Here is a 20,714-nt window from a genome sequence, read left to right as displayed (position 1 = left end):
TTGCATCAATTTCTTTGATTTATTCTGTAGTTTATGACAGGAGAATTCAAGAGTAGGAGAAGCTACCATGGTTTTGAGGGGGTCGGGTTTGTTGGTTTGTGTGTGTGTGTGTGTGTGTTTGTTTTTCTTAACAGCTCAGAATATTGTGGTGTATCCAAAAAAGCAGGGGCCAGCTCTCCCTCCTTTTTCCTGTCCAGACAAGTCCTCTGTAGAGAAAGAAATATGTCTTTGTGCCTTGGAAGCAAACCACATGAAATAGAGGATGCGATAAATAGCCCTTTCTGCTTCGTAATGCCTTTATTTCTTTTCCGTGATTCTTCATATTTTAAAAAAGCTGATTTTTAGTTGTTTTTTAAGCTGAACGTTTCCTGCTTCCTAACAGTTTCTCAGTTGAAAGCTTGAGCAGTGCTTAACAGAAGATGAAGCAGAGCTGTTTCAGTTCTCCCCTTAGTAAGACAAAAGAATGTAAATTAGACTGAAATATGTACACACACACATATATATTTATATGAAAAAAAAAATCTAAGGATTTTGTACCACATAATCTTTTCACTGCAGTGAAAAGATGCTATAAATAATTTACCTGTGACTTCATAACACTTTTGTATCTGAAAATCTTTTCTTTAGGTTTTCTTATTATTTTGGTGGGAACCTCACAAATTAATCCAGACTTTTCTGGTTATTTCAAGCCTTCTAATAATTTCCTTCTTCTTTTTACTTGGTCAGTAACCTCGGGTTATTGAGGTTGCAAGTCAGGAAATCTTCCCTGTCCAAGACAGCACTAAGAAAAAACTTACTTAAATTTCTAAATAGGTACTAAATTTTTGTGAAGTTTTGTGGTTGGTTTTTTTTTGTCCAGAAATAGCTATAATATGTTTATTAAATTATAATATAGGTATATTAAGCTTCTATATTAAGTACTGTGAAGTATTTGGCAGTGTTAGAAATTGTAGAACAAAATAGTTGAGGCTACTGAAGAAATGTCACATTCTTGTGTTGGTTTGTCCAAGAAAAACAATCTGTTGTGCAGCAGTGAATAATCTGCATTATCAGATCTGTCCTGTTCCTGTCAGGAGCTGGGTGCCCTTCATTTCCTTTTGAAGCCAGAAGGGATTCAACATGTTGCAGCTCAGGCTGTGCTGAATACTAATGTCTTGATAGCTGGTAGATCATTAGTATTTATTTGTAAAATGGAAGCAAAATTAGTTTTGACCTTTAGAGCTAAGTCAAAAGGTTAATCCATGTCCATTTCCAATTTGGTGCATTAATTGCTCCCTGTCCTAATTGTGTGTAGGACAATATTTTCTGTTTGTTTCAGAGGTAAATCAAACTGTAGATGATGCTTTGCATTCATAATTTTGTTGTTTGTTTTACTTACAAGTGAAGTCCAAATCACTGAATGTATCTTCATGGATTCTGTTTAAATAAATAGATAAATCAGTATTTCTGATTTTTTTTTCGCAAATCAATGCATTCATTCTGCCTAAAGCTAGTGGGATGTGATGTTCTTTGTGATACACAGAGGATAAAAATAAATTTATGCATTTTTTGGTTATTCAGATATTAATATTCTTGGCAGCTCTGAATAGGGGAGAAAACACCAGCACGAAATTAATAACTGTTTTTGTTTCTCTCATAGCTACACTGTACACATCCTGCATTTTGCTGGGTATATTCCTCAACAGCAGCGTACCAATATTCTTTGAGCTCTTTGTGGAGACAGTCTACCCTGTTCCAGAAGGAATAAGTTGTGGAGTTGTCACCTTTTTGAGTAATGTGTTCATGGGAGTGCTTTTATTTTTCCTCACATTTTACCATACAGGTAAGAAATATAAGCCACTTGGAAAATTTAATTCTCCTTAAGGATGTATCTGTGTCAGTAAAAGGAAGGACTTGAACATACAATTTCTGTTAATAACCAAATGTTTGAATCCAGGCAAGGGCAGCAAGGAAGGGGAATTTTAATTGTTCTTTTCTGTATGCATGCTTATAAAAATGAAATTCCTTAGATGCAAGGTAATTCTATTTGAATTTGCTGTAGCCAGAAACACCAAGGTACACACCGTCATCATATTTTATAAAGGCATGGGTAACGTGACCATTAATAATGTTTGTATCTCTGGGGGTTCAGAACCACAGTAAAGCTCACCCAATCTCATGCTTTGAGAACTGTAGAACTGGATTGCTCAGGAGAGGCAGAGCAGAAATGCCTTGTGTAAGGCCAGCTCCATTCAGTGGGTCAGAGGTCCCCCTGCAGGGCAGAGAAATCTCCTGACCACTGCTCAAAGACAGAGCAGGCATTCCTTTGGGTAGTCCCGTGGCCTAATCCAGCACAGCAGTATTTCGCTTCATGTTTTTGTCAATTTATTCAGACTTTCTCATCTCTCAGGTATTATTTGCTTCCTCCTAACTCGTAATCATAACTTACAACTTGCTTTTTAGTAGACTGTAATAGATATTATTACTCTAAGCTGTAAAATAAGAGCCCAGCTTGTTTTCAAAGGGAAGTGGTCTTTATTAATGGTTTTCAAAGACACAGATTTTTTCTTTGTATTTTGTCATTACAGTAAACATTTGCTTCATGGTGCAATATTTGTAAAGCATTAGAAAATGTGAGCTTTTATGTATTATTACTTCTTAAGATGTGTTTTATAACTAAGAGGAGAGTGACAAATTTCATATTGAATTCAGCTAGAAATTATCAAGGTTTCAACTTGGGGCAATTTTTCAGCATGGTTTGTCTTTCTGCCAGGAAATTGCAGGCAGGATGGCAACCTTGCTCCAAATTGTTGTCTGTGAACACAAACAGAGAAAAATTATTTAATTTTTTTAATACTGATACTGAACTGTATCATTGTAAAATCTGAATGTCATCTGGGCTAGCCTTGGGTAGTGTGAGAGCTAGTCTTTATGTTTTGAAGTATGCTTTTGATATTAATTGCTGTGAACTCTGTTCGCACATACTATTGTTTCTGACATCTGTACATGAGCTGGAAAGATGACACAGAATATTCTGAGAATTTTTTCAGTGTTTGGCATTACATAATAAATGAGGATGGGGATATGGTGTCTCACTTCTGATGAAAGAATTACAATAAAGTGGACTCATTCCCCCATAAATAGGGTATTTGGGACCATTTTTTGTCTCTTGTATTTCTTTCCCTACGAGATACCAGGAAATGCAGGTTAGGATAAACTTGAAATTGGAATACCCATACACTTAAAATATTTTCCCTATTTCTTCAAAAGAAAAAAAAATAAAGTAATTTGTGCTCTAAGACAATCAATTCTTTGATAGAAAGTCCAAGAGAGCATGTGGTCACTGGGGGGGATCAGTGCCAGGGGTGCTATTGGCTCCTCTGATTAAAAAAATCCCTTAGAAGGAAGATAATGATCTTAATCATTTGCTTTCATTTGATTCAAATACATCCTCTAATGGCATTTAAGAAGCTTACAGATAAATCAGAACTCAGTCAAATTCATCCTGTTCCCTTGGTCTTTCCTTTCAGGCCAAATAATCTTTCAGTAGTTTTCACTCCAATTTTGCTTTTACTCCTTGTACTGATATTGCAAATGCTGTGAAGGACCCAAACCTTGGAAGCTTTCCAGTGCACTGAAGATTTTGGTTCAGCTAGCAGAGTGGGGATGTAAACCTTCTTAAAGCTCAGCCTTTCTGCTAGTGCTGTGCCTCAAAGCTGCAGTCTCTGGATGAGGTTTCCTTTGCCTTTTCTGCAGGGACTTGCAAGGGAAAAACAAAAGGAAACGGACCTTTGGCTTCACACGATTGATGCGTTCCCTGCATCACCAGTGCTGTCACAAATTCTGGATCAAAAAAGACATGAAGGATTCACAAGTTCAATTTTGTCGTTTAGGATATTTGAGTTAAAGTCTGTTTAATTCAATTAAGCAGGAATGTTGTAAGGAAAATAATAGCAAAGCATTTGCCTATTGACTTCTGGCATCACATAACAGTCTTCTCCAAGGCTAGAAAAATTTTACTATGGTTTTAATAACACTACTGCCTAAAAAAATCCATAAGGGTTTTTGGCGGATCAGAGAGGGTGTTATTGAAGGTTACTGGTTTTGGAGGGTTGATTGTTCAGGCTGACTGTTGTCTTTCACATTGTTTAAAATAAATCATGTTTTTCCTTCAGCAGTATAAATTACAAATTTAAGAAAGTAGCAGTGATGAAGCCTTGATTTTCATTAACTCAGACCTTGAGGGAGAGTTTAGATTCTGTAAAATTAAATAAATAATAATAAGAGTAATAATAATAATAATAATAATGGGAAATATTAAAAAAATAAGTAAAACATGCAATCCAGTGAAATGAATGCTTCTTTAGTAAATTGACATGTTAAAAAAAAAAAAAAAAAGAAAAAATTGTATTGTTTGAAGAAAACCCTGAATAAAACTGCTAATTATTAGCCAAATATCAGATGATAGGATTTCTTGAATATGGAACACAGGGTTTTAAGAGCAGTATGTTGTGTCGAACAGCTGAAAAGAGGCTTCTGAGGACCTGTTTTTGCAACGACTTATAAATTGAATTGATCGTATTATGCACAAGTTTCTTCTGAGGAATTGGTTTTCCCTCCTTATGCCATGTAGCAGGTTTGATTAAAATCAACCCCAGCTTCTTTCTATGCTTTTAATTTTAGTTCTCAATCCATAGAAATCAAGGGACTAATGAGTAGAGTCTTTGGAAGTGGTTTATTCTCCATTAGCAATGATAGATTTTATTTTTTTTCCCTGTTCTCTTCATTGGCAGGTTGAATAAGGAGGATTTACATTAGCTGGAGGCATTGGTTATAAATATATATAACATAAGGTGTCTGTGGAGACGGCTCACAGACCATGTTAACCATCGATCGATCAGGAGCTGTCAGGATTTTGTCAGAACACAGCAATTTCCTTCAAACCTGCCATCAGTCCGAGTTTTGGTTGCTTTAAACACAGAACATGTTTGCTAACTGAGGCTGGGTCTCTGTTCTGCTTTACAGAGTTTTCCTGGTTCAACTGGTGCCTGCCAGGGTCGTGTCTGCTCAGCCTGCTCCTCATCCTGTGCTTCCGCGAGTCCTACGACAGACTCTATCTCGACGTCGTCGTCTCCGTGTGATCACGCCGGACTGGTGAGGGCTTGGAAGAGACTGGAAGTCGGCTTTGCAGTCTGCACATCTGTCTGGATTTGCACAGCTGAACAGCAGAAAAACAAAGAAATTTCAAGACTTACTCATGGCTTTATTTAGAGAGGGTGAGGGATGGGTTGTTCTTACATTTAAGACCATCTTGATTTGCCATAAATGTGGAACTGGAGTGGTGATGGTTACACCGAAATGCACAAAGAGAATCTCTCTGCTGTCCAGGTCCCTGTGCCAGGGCTGGGGCTCTCTATTGAAGAGGCTGTTGATGTAGAAGTGAGCTGTATGTTGTGTGTGTGTGTGTGCCTGTGTGCTGACTCACAGTTATACACACCAGGGTACCAGTAATCTTTGGAGTCTTCTATCAGAATAAAAATAGGGAATAATCTTAACAAAAGGAAAAAAATAAGGAAAGAAAACAAAAATCTTTTCTTCAAAACTTCTTTAAAATCACTAGTCATTTATATATTGAATGTCCATTAAACGGTTAAGCTAAAATGATTTGGTGCTTGTACACTACACTTACATTCTGATAAAGTGAGTTCTGATATAAGACACTGGTACCAGGGTTTTTAGCCATACTAAATATCCCAAATAATCCTTCCAGTGTTATTAGAGGTGTTTGTTATCACCCTGGAGCACAAGTAAACAATATCTTTAGCTGCCACTGAATCCCCAGCTGCACTCACAGTCCTCTCTGAAATGCCACTGTGGTTCCGTATCTTCCGAATATGGAGCATCTGTGGTGTACTGGAGTGTCACTCTACGTAAATGTTTTTGTTCTAAAGGCCACCACTGTGTCACCTTTCCATCCTCCATCTCCAGTACTGCCTTTTTTACTGTTTGTGCCACTGAATACTGTGGGTGTGGATGTCTGAGTCCTGCTAGTTCTCTCCTGATACTCTAACGTGTGTGTGGTTTTTAGGATTAGTTTATGATTGAGGGTGCCTAAACAATATTGCTTGTAACCCAAGTCTTGAGAAATCACTGTTTCCTAAAAAAACCCTTTCTAGTTGAGGAGGTGCATTGATGGCGAAACGACAATGAGTTTGACAATGAGGAGTAACTCATGAGTTCTGGCATAATATGGGAAATTAATGCCAGCTCTTTTTATTGGTACTAATCTGTGGTCCTTCTGGCCCTTACTTGAACATAAATATTAAAGACACTTTGAATAGTTTTTTAACTCAATTTTTAAACCTGCTAATAATTTCTTAATTATATTCTTAGATTTCAGTTCAGCATAATTTAAAATATTTCTGTATGTGTGTGTTCAGTGCTTTGTGTTATGGGAGTGTGTTTGTGTGTGTGTGGGCGTGCATATTTATATCAATGTATACACAAATAAAACTTATATATATAAGAGATACATATATATATATAAGTTGTGCAAGGGTATGTATTTCCCTAGGTTTACTCCAAGTGATGCTGTCTGGGAAGGTGATGTGCCCCTGTTTGTGACCAAGCCAGTCACTGCCGTGAGCGGGAACGCGTCGTGCATTGTCTGTGACAGGGATTCTTTTCTGGGGTGAATGATCTCCTATCATGGCAGTTCTGTGGCAGGGGGTGGGTGCACGTGTTGGAGGCTGCTGTGCAGGGCTCTGCATCCCTAGAAGTTGAATCAAGCACTCTGCTCCTGTGTGGGGCTCTTCTTTGCCCCTGGGGTGACACCAACACGGTAAGCTCACTGAAATAAACCCAGAACTTCCTTTCAGACATGGATCTGTTCCTTCTGCCTGCTCTCCTTTTGCAGAGAGAATACACCTCTAAGATTTAACTCAGGAGTGTATCTGTGCAGTAAAATAAAACAAGCTGTTCCCTGCTTTTATGTTTTCAGAGGAATTGATGTACTTACTGTAGTAACTGAAAATGGATTTAGCTCATTGCCTATATCAGCTCTAAATGATCTTTTCTGTCTTGAAGCAGGCTCTTTGTGGCAGTGGAGCTAACCTGCATAGGGATAACTAAATCAGTCTAACCAGCATGTTCAGATCCACTGGCATCATCCTCTTACTTTTCAGATGAGTAGTGTTAACTGTCCAGCTTCTTTTTACTATGTTTTAGTGCCTGGAATAGTTTCAGTATCCAGTATCTGCTGCTACCTATTGTCTTCTGAAACCAAGGATCACTTGCCAAGAGTCTGATTGGAGTTGCATTGTCATGGCAGAACTGCAGGCTCAGATGGCTCTTCAGAGCTCTCTTTCTGCAATTTACTGTAGCTATATAAAGATTAAAATTGCACAGCTCAGGCACTGTCCCGAGTGACAGAGATTTCTAATCCTTTCACTTTCCTGACTATTTTAAGATGGAGAAGCATTTTACACAGTATTCAGACTATAATCTATTCTGCCTCTGTTCCAGAAGGCATCAAACAATTCAAAATATTTGTCAGTGCTTCCAGATGCAGGCTCTCCATAGTCAGGGGAGAAGAGTGAACCTCTTGTTTTAAACCCTGTTGATTGTTTTTCTGAGTCAGTGTGAATGGCTCACTGTGACTCTGATGCTTTGGTAGCTGTTTCTCTGTGTGGTGGGTTGACCATGGGCGGACACCGCGTGCCCACCAAAGTTGCTCTGTCATTGAGCTCCTCAGCTGGGCAGGGGAGAGAAAATACAATGGAAAGCTCATGAGTTGAGATGAGAACAGGGAGAGATCACTCACCCGTTACCATCATGGGCAAAACAGACTTGACTTGGGGAAATTAATTTACTAGCAATCATATCACAGTAGGATAATGAGAAATAAAACCTAATCTTGAAAACGCCTTCCACCCCATCCCTCCCTTCTTTTCTGGGCTTAACTTTATTTGTGGTTTTCTCTCCCTCCTCCCTGCAGCAGCACAGGGGGATAGGGAATGGGGCTGTGGTCAGACCATCACACATAGTCTCATCCCCTGAGAAGGACTCCTCACATTCTCACCTGCTCCAGTATGGAGTCCCCCCCAGGGGAGACAGTCCTCCACGAATTTCACCAGTGTGGGTGCAGACCGTCGGGAACAATCCTGCCAGCAAACTTGCTCCAGCCTGGGCTCCTCTCTCCATGGTGCCACAGGTCCTGCCAGGAGTCTGCTCCAGCGGGTTTCCCACAGGCCCACAGCCTCCTCTGGGCATCCAGCTGCACAGCGTGGGGTTCTCCACAGGCTGCAGGTGGATCTCTGCTCCCCTGGGGCTGCAGGGTCACAGCTGCCTCACCATGGTCTGCATCACAGGCTGCAGGGGAATCTCTGCTCCAGTGCCTGGAGCAGCTCCTGCCCCTCCTGCACTGACCTGGATCCCTGCGGAGCTACTTCTCTCTCCAGCTGCAGTTGCTGCTGTGCAGTAACTTCCTTTCCCTTCTTAATCTGTTATCCCAGAGGTGTTATCACCATGTCTGATGGGTGCCTTGGCCAGTGCCAGGTCCATTTGGAGCCTGGCTGGTGTTGGCTCTGTCACTCATGGGGAAGCTTCCAGCTGCTTCTCACGGAATCACCCCTGCAGCCCCCACTGCCAAAGCCTTTCTGTGCAGAGCCCATGGCCTGTGTCTGTCTGGCACTGCAGTGTGGCCTGAATTCCAGCCATCAGTGCCCCTGCACCAAAGCAGGGACGTTCTCCAGGGCTGGGCAGCCCGGCTGGGCCCTGCTGGAAACCTGCGCTGGGTTCACTCTGCAGTCAGGGCTCAACCCGACTTCCAGCAAGGCTGATGGAAGTCTGCCCAAGTGAAAGTCAAAGGATTGCTCCCAAATAACTTGAAGTTGTGCAGGACACGGCTGCATTCCACAGACACAGTGGTTCAGGCTTTAGGATTTTATTAGATTAGCAAGTCTGGCTCAGGATGGAGGTGAGGTTTGTAAATGTGCTTGCTGAGATCTACGAAAAATGTTTTATCCCCATCTGTGCCCCACAGCAGCATCCTTCTGTGGAGGAGCAGTCCATTTCCTGTCAGTAATGCAACTCTCAACCCATAGAAATATTTTTTGGATAAGCATTATCACTGGGTCCACCCTTGTTTGGATTTAGCAAGAGTCCAAGCTGCCAGGATACCTGAACTTCATTGGAAGTTTGAGTTTGAAGCACAGGGAGAGCCCTTAGCAGTGCTGATGAAATTAGCAATAGTGCAGAATAGGCTCAAAACAGTTAATATTTTTCTTAATAATGAGAGAAAGTTCGAAGTCTCTCTAACTTGTACCAGTCACAGTGTTGGCTGCTGCATGGCCTGTGACTTGCAAGCAGAGGAAGGTGCCCTGAGAAGCCTCGGAATTTCCTTCTCTTTGTGGCCTGTAAGGTCACAGCCCTGAAGAACATCTTCCCCAGCAGTGCTGAGCCCCTTCATACACAGGTAATTGTGCTGTGGTTTGTATTGGGAATGCTGGGAAGGATGCTCCATAGTGACCGCTCTCTCCTAATGGTTCATTTTAAACATGGGCTGCTCCTCAGGTTTCTGTTTGGCTCTGTGACACCCTCAGTCCAGCTTCCAGTGCTGCTGGCTCTCCTTCTCCTGAGCTGTGGAGCTGTGCAAGCTCCCATGCTGCTCATGGGGAGGCTCAGGATTAGAAAATGCAGGCTCCGCTTACAGCACTGGTTCCTGTCTCTGGTCACTGCTGTTACCCATTAGCTTCCCCTGGAATCCTTTGCCTTCCCTTGGGGCTGCCTGCTCCCCTGAGCTGGAGGTGTGGAGAAGAGCTTCCTTGCTTCCAGAGCAATTTTACAGGGATGGGCTGGCTGGCCATGTACTTAATATACATAAGAACAGGGATTTTTTTAGAAAATCATGCCAGCTGGAAGAAAGTGCAGACCCAAAGGATTCTGCACATATTGTGAATAGATAATCTGTTACAAGCAGATTACAATTCAGGTAATTTACCTGAAACTTATGATTTTAGCTCCCACACCTAGAGAGGCTGAGCAGATAGGCACCATATGTGTCAGGTATTCAGGCTCACAACATCACAGTTATTCCCAACCATCTGACAGAGCTTAAAGGAGTGGGAGTGGGACAACTTTAATCTTGGTGTGGGTTGGAAAACCCCAGACTCTGTCCGTGTTTGTAGTGCTAACCTGGGGAGAGCAACAGGTTGGATTGAGTAAGGGGAAGCACCCAGTTCCAGGGGGCATTTCAGCGCCAAAATATTGCATTGGATTGATCAAATCCATATAAAATTTGAATTTTTGTGGTGATGGGGATGTTAATGTTGGGCTTGTTCTACAGTAAACTGAGCAGATGACTGTGTGGCCTTGCGCTGCAACACAAACAAGCTGCATTGATTGATGTGCATACATTGGCTGTTGCAAGAAAGGGAAATGTGATTTAATTGTCAGGAGTGACTGAAATATGAATGGGAATTACACAGTTTGCACAGTGGATAAAACTGCTCTGTAATGGTGTGACAGCAGGGCTCTAATTGATCATTTCTTCTGTTGGGTCACTTGCAAATTAGTAAGTATCTCTGACAAAATCATTTTTATGTTTCATTAGTTTTGAGGAGGTTCCTTTTATACTAAGTATGGACCATCGTAATAACTTGGTGAGGTAACTGCTACACTGGTGTGGAAACCTACGCCAGTACTGGGTATTGATTTGGTTTTTGATGTTGATGCTGCCATTCTCGGGCTTGTTAAAGCACAACATGACATGGGAAGAGCAGGGATGTGGGGTGTGCAAGGAGGTCACTGTGTGTGGGTGCACGCTTGTGTGAGGGCAGATGCCAACCCTGCCAAAACACACAAGAACTTTGTCACCTTCCATGGGTCCCAGCATTCCAGCTGTGACAGGAGAAGAGGGAAATGCTGCCTTGTGGCTGCTGCCTCCTCTCCAACAGAGAGACAGCCAGGCAGCCTCCAGGCTCGCTGCTTCACGTGAGGGGTCAGAACCATCAACACAGACTCCATTCACTTCCCTGCCGCCGTTACTGCTGCAGGGTGGGTTGTGGGTGGCACAGGAACATCTGCCTTGCTTCCAGGAGTGTCACTTCAGCTGGCAGAGAATTGCCCCAGAGCAGGCACAGCCCCAGTGAAGTCAGAAGAAGATGTCAATCTGCTTACAATTTTTGCAGTTTGTGTTTCAAGACAGATGAAACTAATAAATAGAGGAAGAAGTGTAACTCTGTCCAAAGTTTTGACAAGCAAAAGCAAATATTTGCACAGATGTGCTGGGTCCTGCCAATTACTTGGGATTGCAATGTTTTTGGATCAATTCATGCCCCCCACAGCCCCAGCACTGTTCCTTCACTGCTCAGCCCCAGCAGCACTGTGGGAAGCTTCAAGCCCAGGCAGAGGGCAGGGACTGAGGCACAGAGGGAGAAGGGAAGCGCTCAGCCAGGATGCCCAGGAGGGGGGATGTTGGGCACCTGGGTTATTTGCACTGGAGGGGTGTCTACTTCAGCCCAGTTGTCTCAGAGCCTCATTTTTTCCTTCCTCAAGGATGAGTTTCTGACCTTCATTTTCTGTTTGTGACGGGATTTGTGCCGCAGGGACAGGGACACTTCCGGTGGTGGCACAAGACGAGGAGGTGCTGGTTTTCCAAGGTGCAGCAGGGAAGGCAGGTGGGATTTGCTCTCTGCAATAACAGCTTTTCCCTGCACCATCTCTCTCCCCACTGGCTTCCTCCATGTGATTTATCCATTTGTTACATCTGGACAGACTCACTGCACTCACTTTGTATTGCTACATGAAGAAAATACCACCAGCAAAACCTTTTTTCTTTATGGGAAGCTTTTCCCTTCAGGCTGAGGCCACTTCTCCAACCTTAGTCCATGTGTTTATTAAAGCCACAACAACCCCAAGCCCATGTTTTTCTTCACAGAGGGGATGTGCAGGTTTGTGTGGGACAAGTCAGGGGCCGTGGGGTGCCTTGCTGTCCCCACCTGTGCCAGGGGAGGGGGATGCTCCATGTCCCTCTGCGGCAGGGACACCCTGAATGTGCAATATAAACCAGAGTTGGGTTCCCTGCCCCCTCCCTGCACACAGCTCTCCTGTGTGCCCTGACCTTTCTGCTGTCACCTGGGCTGAGCCAGCCCAGCAGAGCTGTAGGGTGTCCCCACAAGCAGCCTGCCATCAGCTCCTGCTCCCTGGGGACAATGATGCATTTTCCAGACATGTTTCTTTTCTCTGCCTGTGATACTTCCTAGATCAAAATCTCTTTTTCCTCTACCACATTTAATGTCTTCCGCTGTGCATTTTAGAAAGAAGTACTTGATAAGGTCTTAAAAAACAGCTTTTAATTATGGGACACACCTAACAGTTAGGGTTTTTTGAACTGCATGAACATATGGAGAAGGAAGAGGGTTTTACATGTTGGAGAGCATCTTTGTAAACTATCCTCGACTTGTAAGACTGTTCAGTTTTACTGGAGTTTGTATGCATTTTACTTTTGTAATTTTTTAAGTGATTTGATAGAATTTTATTTTAGGGCAAATTCTACATTTTGTATGCGATATTCTGATGTGGTGTATTTTTATTTTTGAGAAAATAATGTTGAAACCACTACATACTTGTCAATGTAACATGTCCACTGTGTAATTTCTATTTAAAACTGGATTCTGACCATGAAGTGTGTTATTTTACGTACTGGTTGTTGCACATTAAAGAGGTTACTCAGTTTGCTGCCATCACTGTTCATCACTTCCAAGAAAGCACAAGGGAATAGTTTATTTCTGCCATAATGCTGCCAAAACCCACTGCAGATACTGCTACAAAATGGGGGTTGTTTAGTCTAAATGAATGTCGCCTCATCCAACCTCCCAAGCCAGCCAATGTAAAGATTTCCATGGCTCTGAGTGAGGTTCTGGGGTGGGGGTCTGGCACTGCTGGTGCGCCAAGGGGTGCTGGGCTGGGGCAGAGGGTCCCCAGCAGGGAGGGGACTGAGGGAGGGGAAGGGCCTGGCAGTGGTGGCAGCATCTGCAGCCCCATCAGAGTGTCATGACTCTGATTTCACACCCTGATTCCTCCAGGCTCAGGGCTCAGGATGCTGCAGGCCAGTTGATTTTGCTGCCTCCCACCATCACTGTCTCCACTGGGGCTTTTAGAAAGGAGACCCCTCATAACAACTTTCCTTGTGTTTATCCTGCATTTAATTGAAACGGACCCAACCCAGCATCTTTTGATCCATGTTTATTTTCTAGGACCAGCTCTTCAAGAACGCCCTGACTACTTACCAGGGCAAGTTTAAAATAGCCTCACATCCTATTAGTGCTGGGAAGAAATCTGTCAACTCTCATGTCGTGGAATATGTGGGCCCCACTATTCTTAGCAACAGTCTCTTTCCAGGCTATATATGGGAGCTTAAAGCGCCTCCAAAGATACGGTTCCCAGTTGTATTTATCTTTGCAGTGTTACAGAAACCTCCATCCTTAGGGGAATACAGCTGAGGGTCTGCCTCAGAGCCCTGATGTAGTTTTGTGTGTTGGTGAAGCCCCTGTGCTCCTTCTTTCTCAGTTGTTTTCCCCAGTTTCTGTTTTATCCTTGCTGTTGTTGAAGTCTGCTGTCTCCCCAGCACTGAAATGACATTTATTCTGTCTTTCCTGAGGGAGTGCTGGGTGCTGGCATCTCCCCCTTCGACTGTGCTGCAGTTGCATATGGGGGAGCAGCTGGGCTGGGGCCAGCTGGCTGAAAGCTCTTGGTGCTGTGCCCAGATGTGCCCAGATGTGGGTGAGCTCTCACAGATACCTCATGTCTAATGGCCGTGGGACCAGCAGAGGCTGGGGAAAAGGCTGGGGCCACTTGTAAGTGCTAGGTCTGTGTGCTTTGGCATCTTTGGCCTGCAGCCCAGCACCAAGGATGCTGATGCTGGGAAACATGAGCTGCAGTCCCCAAAGGCAGATGGAGCTGCCTTTACCCTCCTGCCATGGGTAATGAGAGCTGAGCAGCTGCAGGGCTTTACCTGCTCCCAGAGCATGATCTGGGCTCCCATCAGGGACTTGGGACCCAAGGCACTCACCTTCAGCTGGCACATGCCACTGATGTTACTCTGCACCCACCACCACGTGAACAAAAATTTCCAACCACAGATTTTTTTTTTTTTTTTGCCACAACTTGAGCTTGAGCCGACAGAGGGGAAGGTCCAGAGTGTGCACCATGCCAGGATTCCTCATGCCAGCTGCCAGGAGCAGCACGCTCTCCTTTCCCAGTGCAGGCCAGCCACCCGCTGAAGTCATCCTTGGCTAAGGGCTGCAAAAAACACCTTAACTCTTCAGGAGCCTATTGAGCACGGGAGCAGGCCCCACAGCCCTGGGAGGCTTCGCAGGTCCCATGGCCACAGTGAGGTCTCTTTGGGAGCTTTCTTGCTTTGCTCCATTTCTTTGCTCGGTATCTGCAGGCAGGTCTCAGGGCTGGGGGAGCTCTGCCAGTGGCACCAGGACGGGCTGGACCCCTTCCATCCCTCTGTCTGTCCATCCATCTGCTTGGCCACAGACTGACTGCCATGGTAAGTCCCTGGCTCAGGCACTAGAAGGAGTGGGCAGGGGACACAAACCTCCCCACGGGCAGCACAGGGGGGTGGGGCTCAGGCAAGCACAGGCAGAGGAAATGTCCCAGCCAAGGAACTGCCCCCACCATACTCTGAACCTGAAACTCTGCCCAGGGCTCCCCTAAACCTGCCTTTGATTGCAGAGCCGAGGCTCAGGGTTGTGGATGTAGTTTTGAGGCTGAGTTTCAATGCTGGAAGAGCAAAGGGTGATGGTGGGCAAGGAAAAGGCAGCTCTGAAGGGCTTGTGGTGAGTGGATGAGCAGCAGAAGTGTGAACTAGATCAGCACAAGCTTGTACAGAAATGCCTTCACTGCCTCTGATGTGCAGAAAAGAACATTTTGAGAGAGATTTTCAGCGTAGGTCTGAGCCTATGGCCAAGCACTGCAGCTCATCCCACCTTGTACACTCGGTGTGCTAGAGATGGTTTTATCTTAGCTGGGGTGGGCTCTGGGGCTCTGGGCTGGCATGCAGAGTGATGCTGAGAGTACAAGTTTGTACCTGTTCACTCCCAACCCTCCTTGGCTCCAGCAGCACCTGGTACAGTGGGGACTGCCAGGGACTGAGCTGCTCCCCAGAACAGGCAGCTCTGCCAGGCAGGGAGGTTCGCCTCCTCCAGTGCCACAGGAGTGATGGATCAGCAGAAGACAGCAGTAATTGCCAGGAGGCTTTCAGGCAGAAAGCAAGGCTCTCGCTCGAGGACAGGCTGATGTAAGTCAGCATGTAAATTGGGGACAACATAAAAATAATTCCAGCCGAGCTCCTAGGACAAAACCTATGAACAAAAAAATGTTGTTGCTAAGAAATGTGAAAACAGAAAACAATAATGTGGCTCCTGGCAGGGTAATAAAAGTGCATCAGTGTTGTGCCTGCTCTCTCGTACAGATCGCTTGCTCGTTACAGTAAATTAAGTACTGCCAAAATGGGTACAGTTTTCTCTGTGGCCATTGATGCTTCACATCATGGAAATATCAAATGTTTCTGATGGCTGTTCATTACCCTGCGCTTGAGAGGGGAGCAATCCTTTGCTGACTCCATTATTTCCATGACAGCAAGGAAATGACTATGGGAGGTTTAAAATGAAGGAATACAGCAAGGTTAGATGGATTGAACCTCACCAGCCTGTTGCTGTTCAGCATGGTCGATGCTAGTCCTGAGTCTGGGAGACACCTCACTGTCTCCAGAGTGATGGAAATCCAGGACTACTTTTTGCTTCCAGATAATTGCTGGTTTACAAACTGTGAAGTTTGACCTTGAAAATCTCCAGAGATGTTATTTTGAAGGGTGACAATGTTGCAGCACAGCTGCTCAGCCAGAAGACTCTTTCCACAGCTCCCCACAGACAGGAGGAGCTTTAAGTGGTTGCTGGATTCCAGATCTGCCTCAGTTGGTGAGAGGACCCAGAGTTGCACCTTCCATATTCTGTAGTGATCCACACTGTGGAGCTGACAGATGGATGTGCCTGGTGTGCAGCACAACAAAGTTTCCTTGTCATCTCAGTAGTTCTAAAATGAAAACCAGCTGACTTTACACACCTTTGAGTTGCTGTGAGGTGTCAACATAGGGCCAGTCGGAACAAAAAAAAGGTGATAAAACTCTGGGTCACAAAATAAACCCGGCCTGTGATCACACCGGGGCAAGCAGGGAAAGGTGAGAGTCTGCCCAGCTGCCAAGAGCCAGCTTTACATTTCTGTCACAATACCAAAATCACCTTTGTCTGGTTCAGTCCTTTCCCCAGAGGAGAATGGTTTGGTTTGGAGATACTGTCAGCAGATTGAAGGGTTGAAATCTCACCAAAGACACGGGGTGTGTGCATGCGGTTGGGTTTTTTCCTTTGGGCACAGCTGAACTCTGTCACCCTCTTAATTAATTTGAACCTCAGTTTTTTTAAACAGAAAGTGCAATGACAACTCTGTCAGTGGTTTTTTTACAAATGAACAAAACAATCCATGTCAAAATGCATTTCAGCTGTGAGCAAAACAGTTTGTAACCAGTCTCCAAAGCTTTTGGTAACTGAGCTGTGTGTTTGGGAGTGTGTGGTCCCTCAGCTGTACCCTCAAGGGGGAAGCACACACGAGGTACCATGGGGAGCAGAGCTTTTGCAGTTGAGGGTTGACTCTCACACACGCTGAGGAGGTGCTTTCTCTGTGCTGATCTTTGCAGGATGGCAGCAGGATATTTCTTATTTCCATGCTAAAATCAGACTGCAGGATATTTCTTATTTCCATGCTATCTGCACGATGTGGTGCCTGTTCAGAGGAGGAAATTAACTTGCTCTGACTTGCTCTGGATAATGCCCTGGTGCCTAAACACATCTGCTCAGCTGCTCTGTGGTGGTTAGAACTCATTCATCCGAGTCCCTGCTCCAGCGTTTTCACTAACACCGGTGTTACCTGGGCTGGGCTGCAGTTCCCTGCCCTCCTCACCTCCACAGCACCGAGTGGTGGCAGTGCCCTTGCCCAGGCAAGTGCCTCACCAGCCATGGATATTTCCATCCCTTGATAGAGAAGAAAGCACCAGCAAATGGGCTTCATATGGAGGGGACGGCTGGGACGGGTTTGTCACTGCAGCCTCTGGCTCAGCACGTCCCCAAGGGCCCGACTGCAGGGGGCTGGGAGGAAACACAGAGACCAGACACGAGTCATGGAAGAAACTTCTGCTTTTTCCTTTTCCTGCATTTTTTATACTGAACCTCTGAGCACTACCAAAGGCAGGTTGGAGGGGGCTGTGCGGCCACAGCTGTATCTGTGGTCCCCCCAGACAGCTCCACAGCCTGGCCTGGGTCCCTGCTTTGCCCACGCTGCTGGGGGTGCTCCCACACCTCATGGGGAACCCACAAGATAACGAAACTTTCTCTGTTTTCCACACAGTTAAGAATTACAGAAGGAAAAGGGTACAGTTGGGATGCACAGTGAAGGTGAGACAACAAAATTTACTGAGGATACAAGTGAAACTGTTATGTTAATGAATCAAATTAGCAACTAAAAAAAATGTGGTGGTAGACAGATTTAAGGGAAATTGGAAGTTGGTTCCAACGTGATACTTTGCTCTAATTGTATGCAGAGGTGTCTTGATGCAAAACAAAAGTGTTCAGAAATGACCTCTCTGTGTTATCATGCAAACTGGGAAAAAAAAAATCCATCTTATTCACAGCAAGTTTGTTTTTACTGATCTTGTGCCTCTCAATTACTTTTTAATGGTCTGCATTGAAAAGAAATTCCTGTATGCGCACTTAAGAATACGAAAACACCCAAATGATAGGTTATGATTTAGTAGGATTAAACTATTATGCATGCAGGTGTAGCACGTTTCAGGTTATTAGCAATCCAATCTATTTTTTATGACATTATGGTGTAATTTTCTGTATGGAACTTCAATATAAGTCTTGAGCTGCATTGGAACATAAACTAAAATGTTCCTGACTCTGTCACTTTTCATGGTCTTTACTTTGATTAATAAACGCAACAAGAGCTATAACGTTCTTCAATACGAGGCTACGATCATCCTTCAATCAAAACGTGTCCCTCAGCTTTTTACAACTTTTTGCATCAATATGTAGGGCTTGAGCAGCAGCAGTGACAGGATTCCACTGCAGCTGAGCATGTACAGCTGAAAGGCTCTGCAGAGGATGAATGTCTTTTTGCTGGCTTGGCATGGAGAGCAGTTGTGCCCTTGGGGGCTTGGTGTCAACTGCGGAGAGCTGAGGAGCAGAGGGGAGTCATGTACTGCAGATCTGGACAAGGATTTGGTACCCCAGATTTCATATGTCATCTTACCTCAGTGGGCACCTCACTCAGAAATACCATTTTTGAAAGGCACCCCAGGTTTGGTGCCGAGCTTGTGATGGGGGGAAGGGAGCCTTTGGTGTAACATTCAGTAACACAATTTGGTGTCCACAGAAACTACAACTCCTGACAAATATAATCCAAACCTGAGCCTCAGGATGCAGCCAAAGTGCAGACAGGGAGGAAGGATGGATGCTGCAATTCCCCAATCCCACTCAAGCAGCTGAGTGGATTTTGCATTGCATTGGCCACCAAGGTGAGGAGGAAGCTCCTCCTCATTCCCGCTGGCCCGTCCAGCCAGCGCTGTCAGGAGCCCCAGCCCCGCCGCGCATTGGCCACGCAGGGGAAATAACTCACAGGCTTGTCGGGTTGGTCTGTTTTATTTCTGAATTATTCTTTACATTGTACAATATATAAAAATACAGAGTACCCAAAAAAAATTCACAGTGTCTAAAGGCAGTGATTACAGTCTAGGTCACCTTTATGCTAAAGTACCATCAAGTTCGATTGCATAGGAAAGGTGATGTGCCTTCACAACAGAGTCCAATAATACTCTCCAGGTTTTGTTGTTTTGGGGCAAGCATTCTGTGTTCACATAATCGTTTCCCATGGATCCAAGATCCAGTATTGCATCTGTCACTCTCCCACCTCACCTACAAGTTAATCCTATCATTTCCATCTCACATACCATGCATCCTCCCTAAAGCTTCCTCTGTGGGAATGCTCCTAATTAAGCACATGGCTTTTAGGTATGGACAGGTCTGGATGCTGTCTAAGGAGGGGTGTGGAAAGAAAGCACACTGCTGTGCAGCTGGCTGGCTTTTACACTGTTTGACATTTTGGTACTAATAACATTTTTGCTCCAGTTATTAATGGCCCGTCCATGCCGACCTCTGCTTGACTCTGTGGCCTGAGAATCAGCAGCATCCCGCTGACAGAGGCATCAGAACCAGAGGGCAGTGTTAATACTTTTCATGACCAGATTTGTTTAAAACCAAATCGTGGCTGGGGCCTGCAGAAAGCCAAATGCTGCTCTTGTAGCACTGAACCTTCTTGAATAGCAGGGGTGAGTTTGCAGCTGAGGCTGGAGGCAGAATGGAAAAAGTAACAGGTTCAAGACCCAAACTTACATTGAGTGGTATTGAGCACTTACGTTTGTGGCTATGTAAATAGTGGGTTGCTGGTTTTGCTCCTCCAGCCAGGATTAATGCAAACATTAATTTTTCCCAAAGGGTCCAAAGAAGGAATTTCCAGGCAGAACAGCTGAGACTGGGTAAGTCCAACAAGGACCCAGTTCCAGAGGGATTTCTGCCCAGCTTTGAAGGCTCTGACAATCAGGTAAAACAAAGTTGGACAGAAAGCTCTCTCACCTACCCCCAAACTGCTCTTGAAGCCACCTGAAGCTTCCTTCTAAAAAGCTTAAGGGAAAGATTTACCTGTTGGGAGTTTAGGCCTTGGTCATGAGGACATTTAAGTGATTTGTTGGAGAAGAATGAATCCCTCAAACCTGATTACTGGGTATTTCTCTGCCATGCCAGACAGCTCAGAGGGTGCTGTGCCCTGCCGTGCGTAAGGGCTGGCCCGTGGGGCTGGTGGGGTGAGAAGTGGGCACAGAGCCTTGGCCACCGACACAGAAAGCTCCAGAGACACCCATGGCACCAGGTGCCTCCATGGCCTGGTGGGGTTTTTTGGACCCTTCTGAAAACCAAAAGCCATGGGTTCGCAGGGCTTCTTTTCCTAAATTTCAGATAAAACCTCCTGGTGTGACTGTAAGGCAAGGCTTGTAATGCTGATCAATAACTCAGCAGGCAGTTACTGACTTCTTTAACATGGGAGATGACATTTTCCCCATTCTAACAGAGCATGTCTTTTGCTCTAATGGTACAAGACTTGTTACTCCTACTTGCTATTTTAATTTTCTTTGCACAATTACTCCCTACTTATAATTACAAAAACAATAGTGATACACATGAGAAATTTAGGAGGCTTATTATGAAAATATAAACAGTATCAAGTATCTCTTTCTTAACCAGAATGATTTAGGGGATAATCAGCATTTCTAACTAGAAAAATCAATTTACTTTTCAATTAAAAAATTATATTTCATTTACCTCAAAAGTGGGTTTTTAAACCTAATGGAAAGGGCATTAGATTTTTATAGGGTTTTTTCTTCAGTTTGTTCTCATGGAATTTGAATACCAGCACTGCCTTTCTTATTCTAAGTTTCCTCTGCAGGCATTTTGCTAAATATATATATTGCGTGTGTATATATTATAAATATATACTGTATCTATCCACTGATAGATGTATACACTGTTACAAAAAGAAGAGTAAGTTGTTACAGAAACTTTACA

The 20,714-nt window shown here is 44.4% G+C and overlaps 1 protein-coding gene across 1 annotated transcript in view; it reads left to right on the top strand.

Moving 5' to 3' along the window:
- SLC49A4 (solute carrier family 49 member 4) overlaps window positions 1-12,722 on the top strand; it is a 72,580-nt gene extending 59,858 nt beyond the window's left edge. Inside the window, 2 exon segments of the mRNA XM_039555461.1 lie at window positions 1,640-1,822; window positions 5,005-12,722. Coding sequence (XP_039411395.1) covers window positions 1,640-1,822; window positions 5,005-5,120 — 299 coding nt within the window. The 3' untranslated portion in view covers window positions 5,121-12,722.
- The last annotated feature ends 7,992 nt before the right edge of the window (window positions 12,723-20,714 follow it).

The sequence above is a fragment of the Corvus cornix genome, chromosome 7 (genome assembly GCF_000738735.6).
Source record: "Corvus cornix cornix isolate S_Up_H32 chromosome 7, ASM73873v5, whole genome shotgun sequence".
Classification (NCBI taxonomy): domain Eukaryota; kingdom Metazoa; phylum Chordata; class Aves; order Passeriformes; family Corvidae; genus Corvus; species Corvus cornix.
Note: the sequence above shows the minus strand (reverse complement) of the source record. Positions and strands in the feature narration are given on the sequence as shown.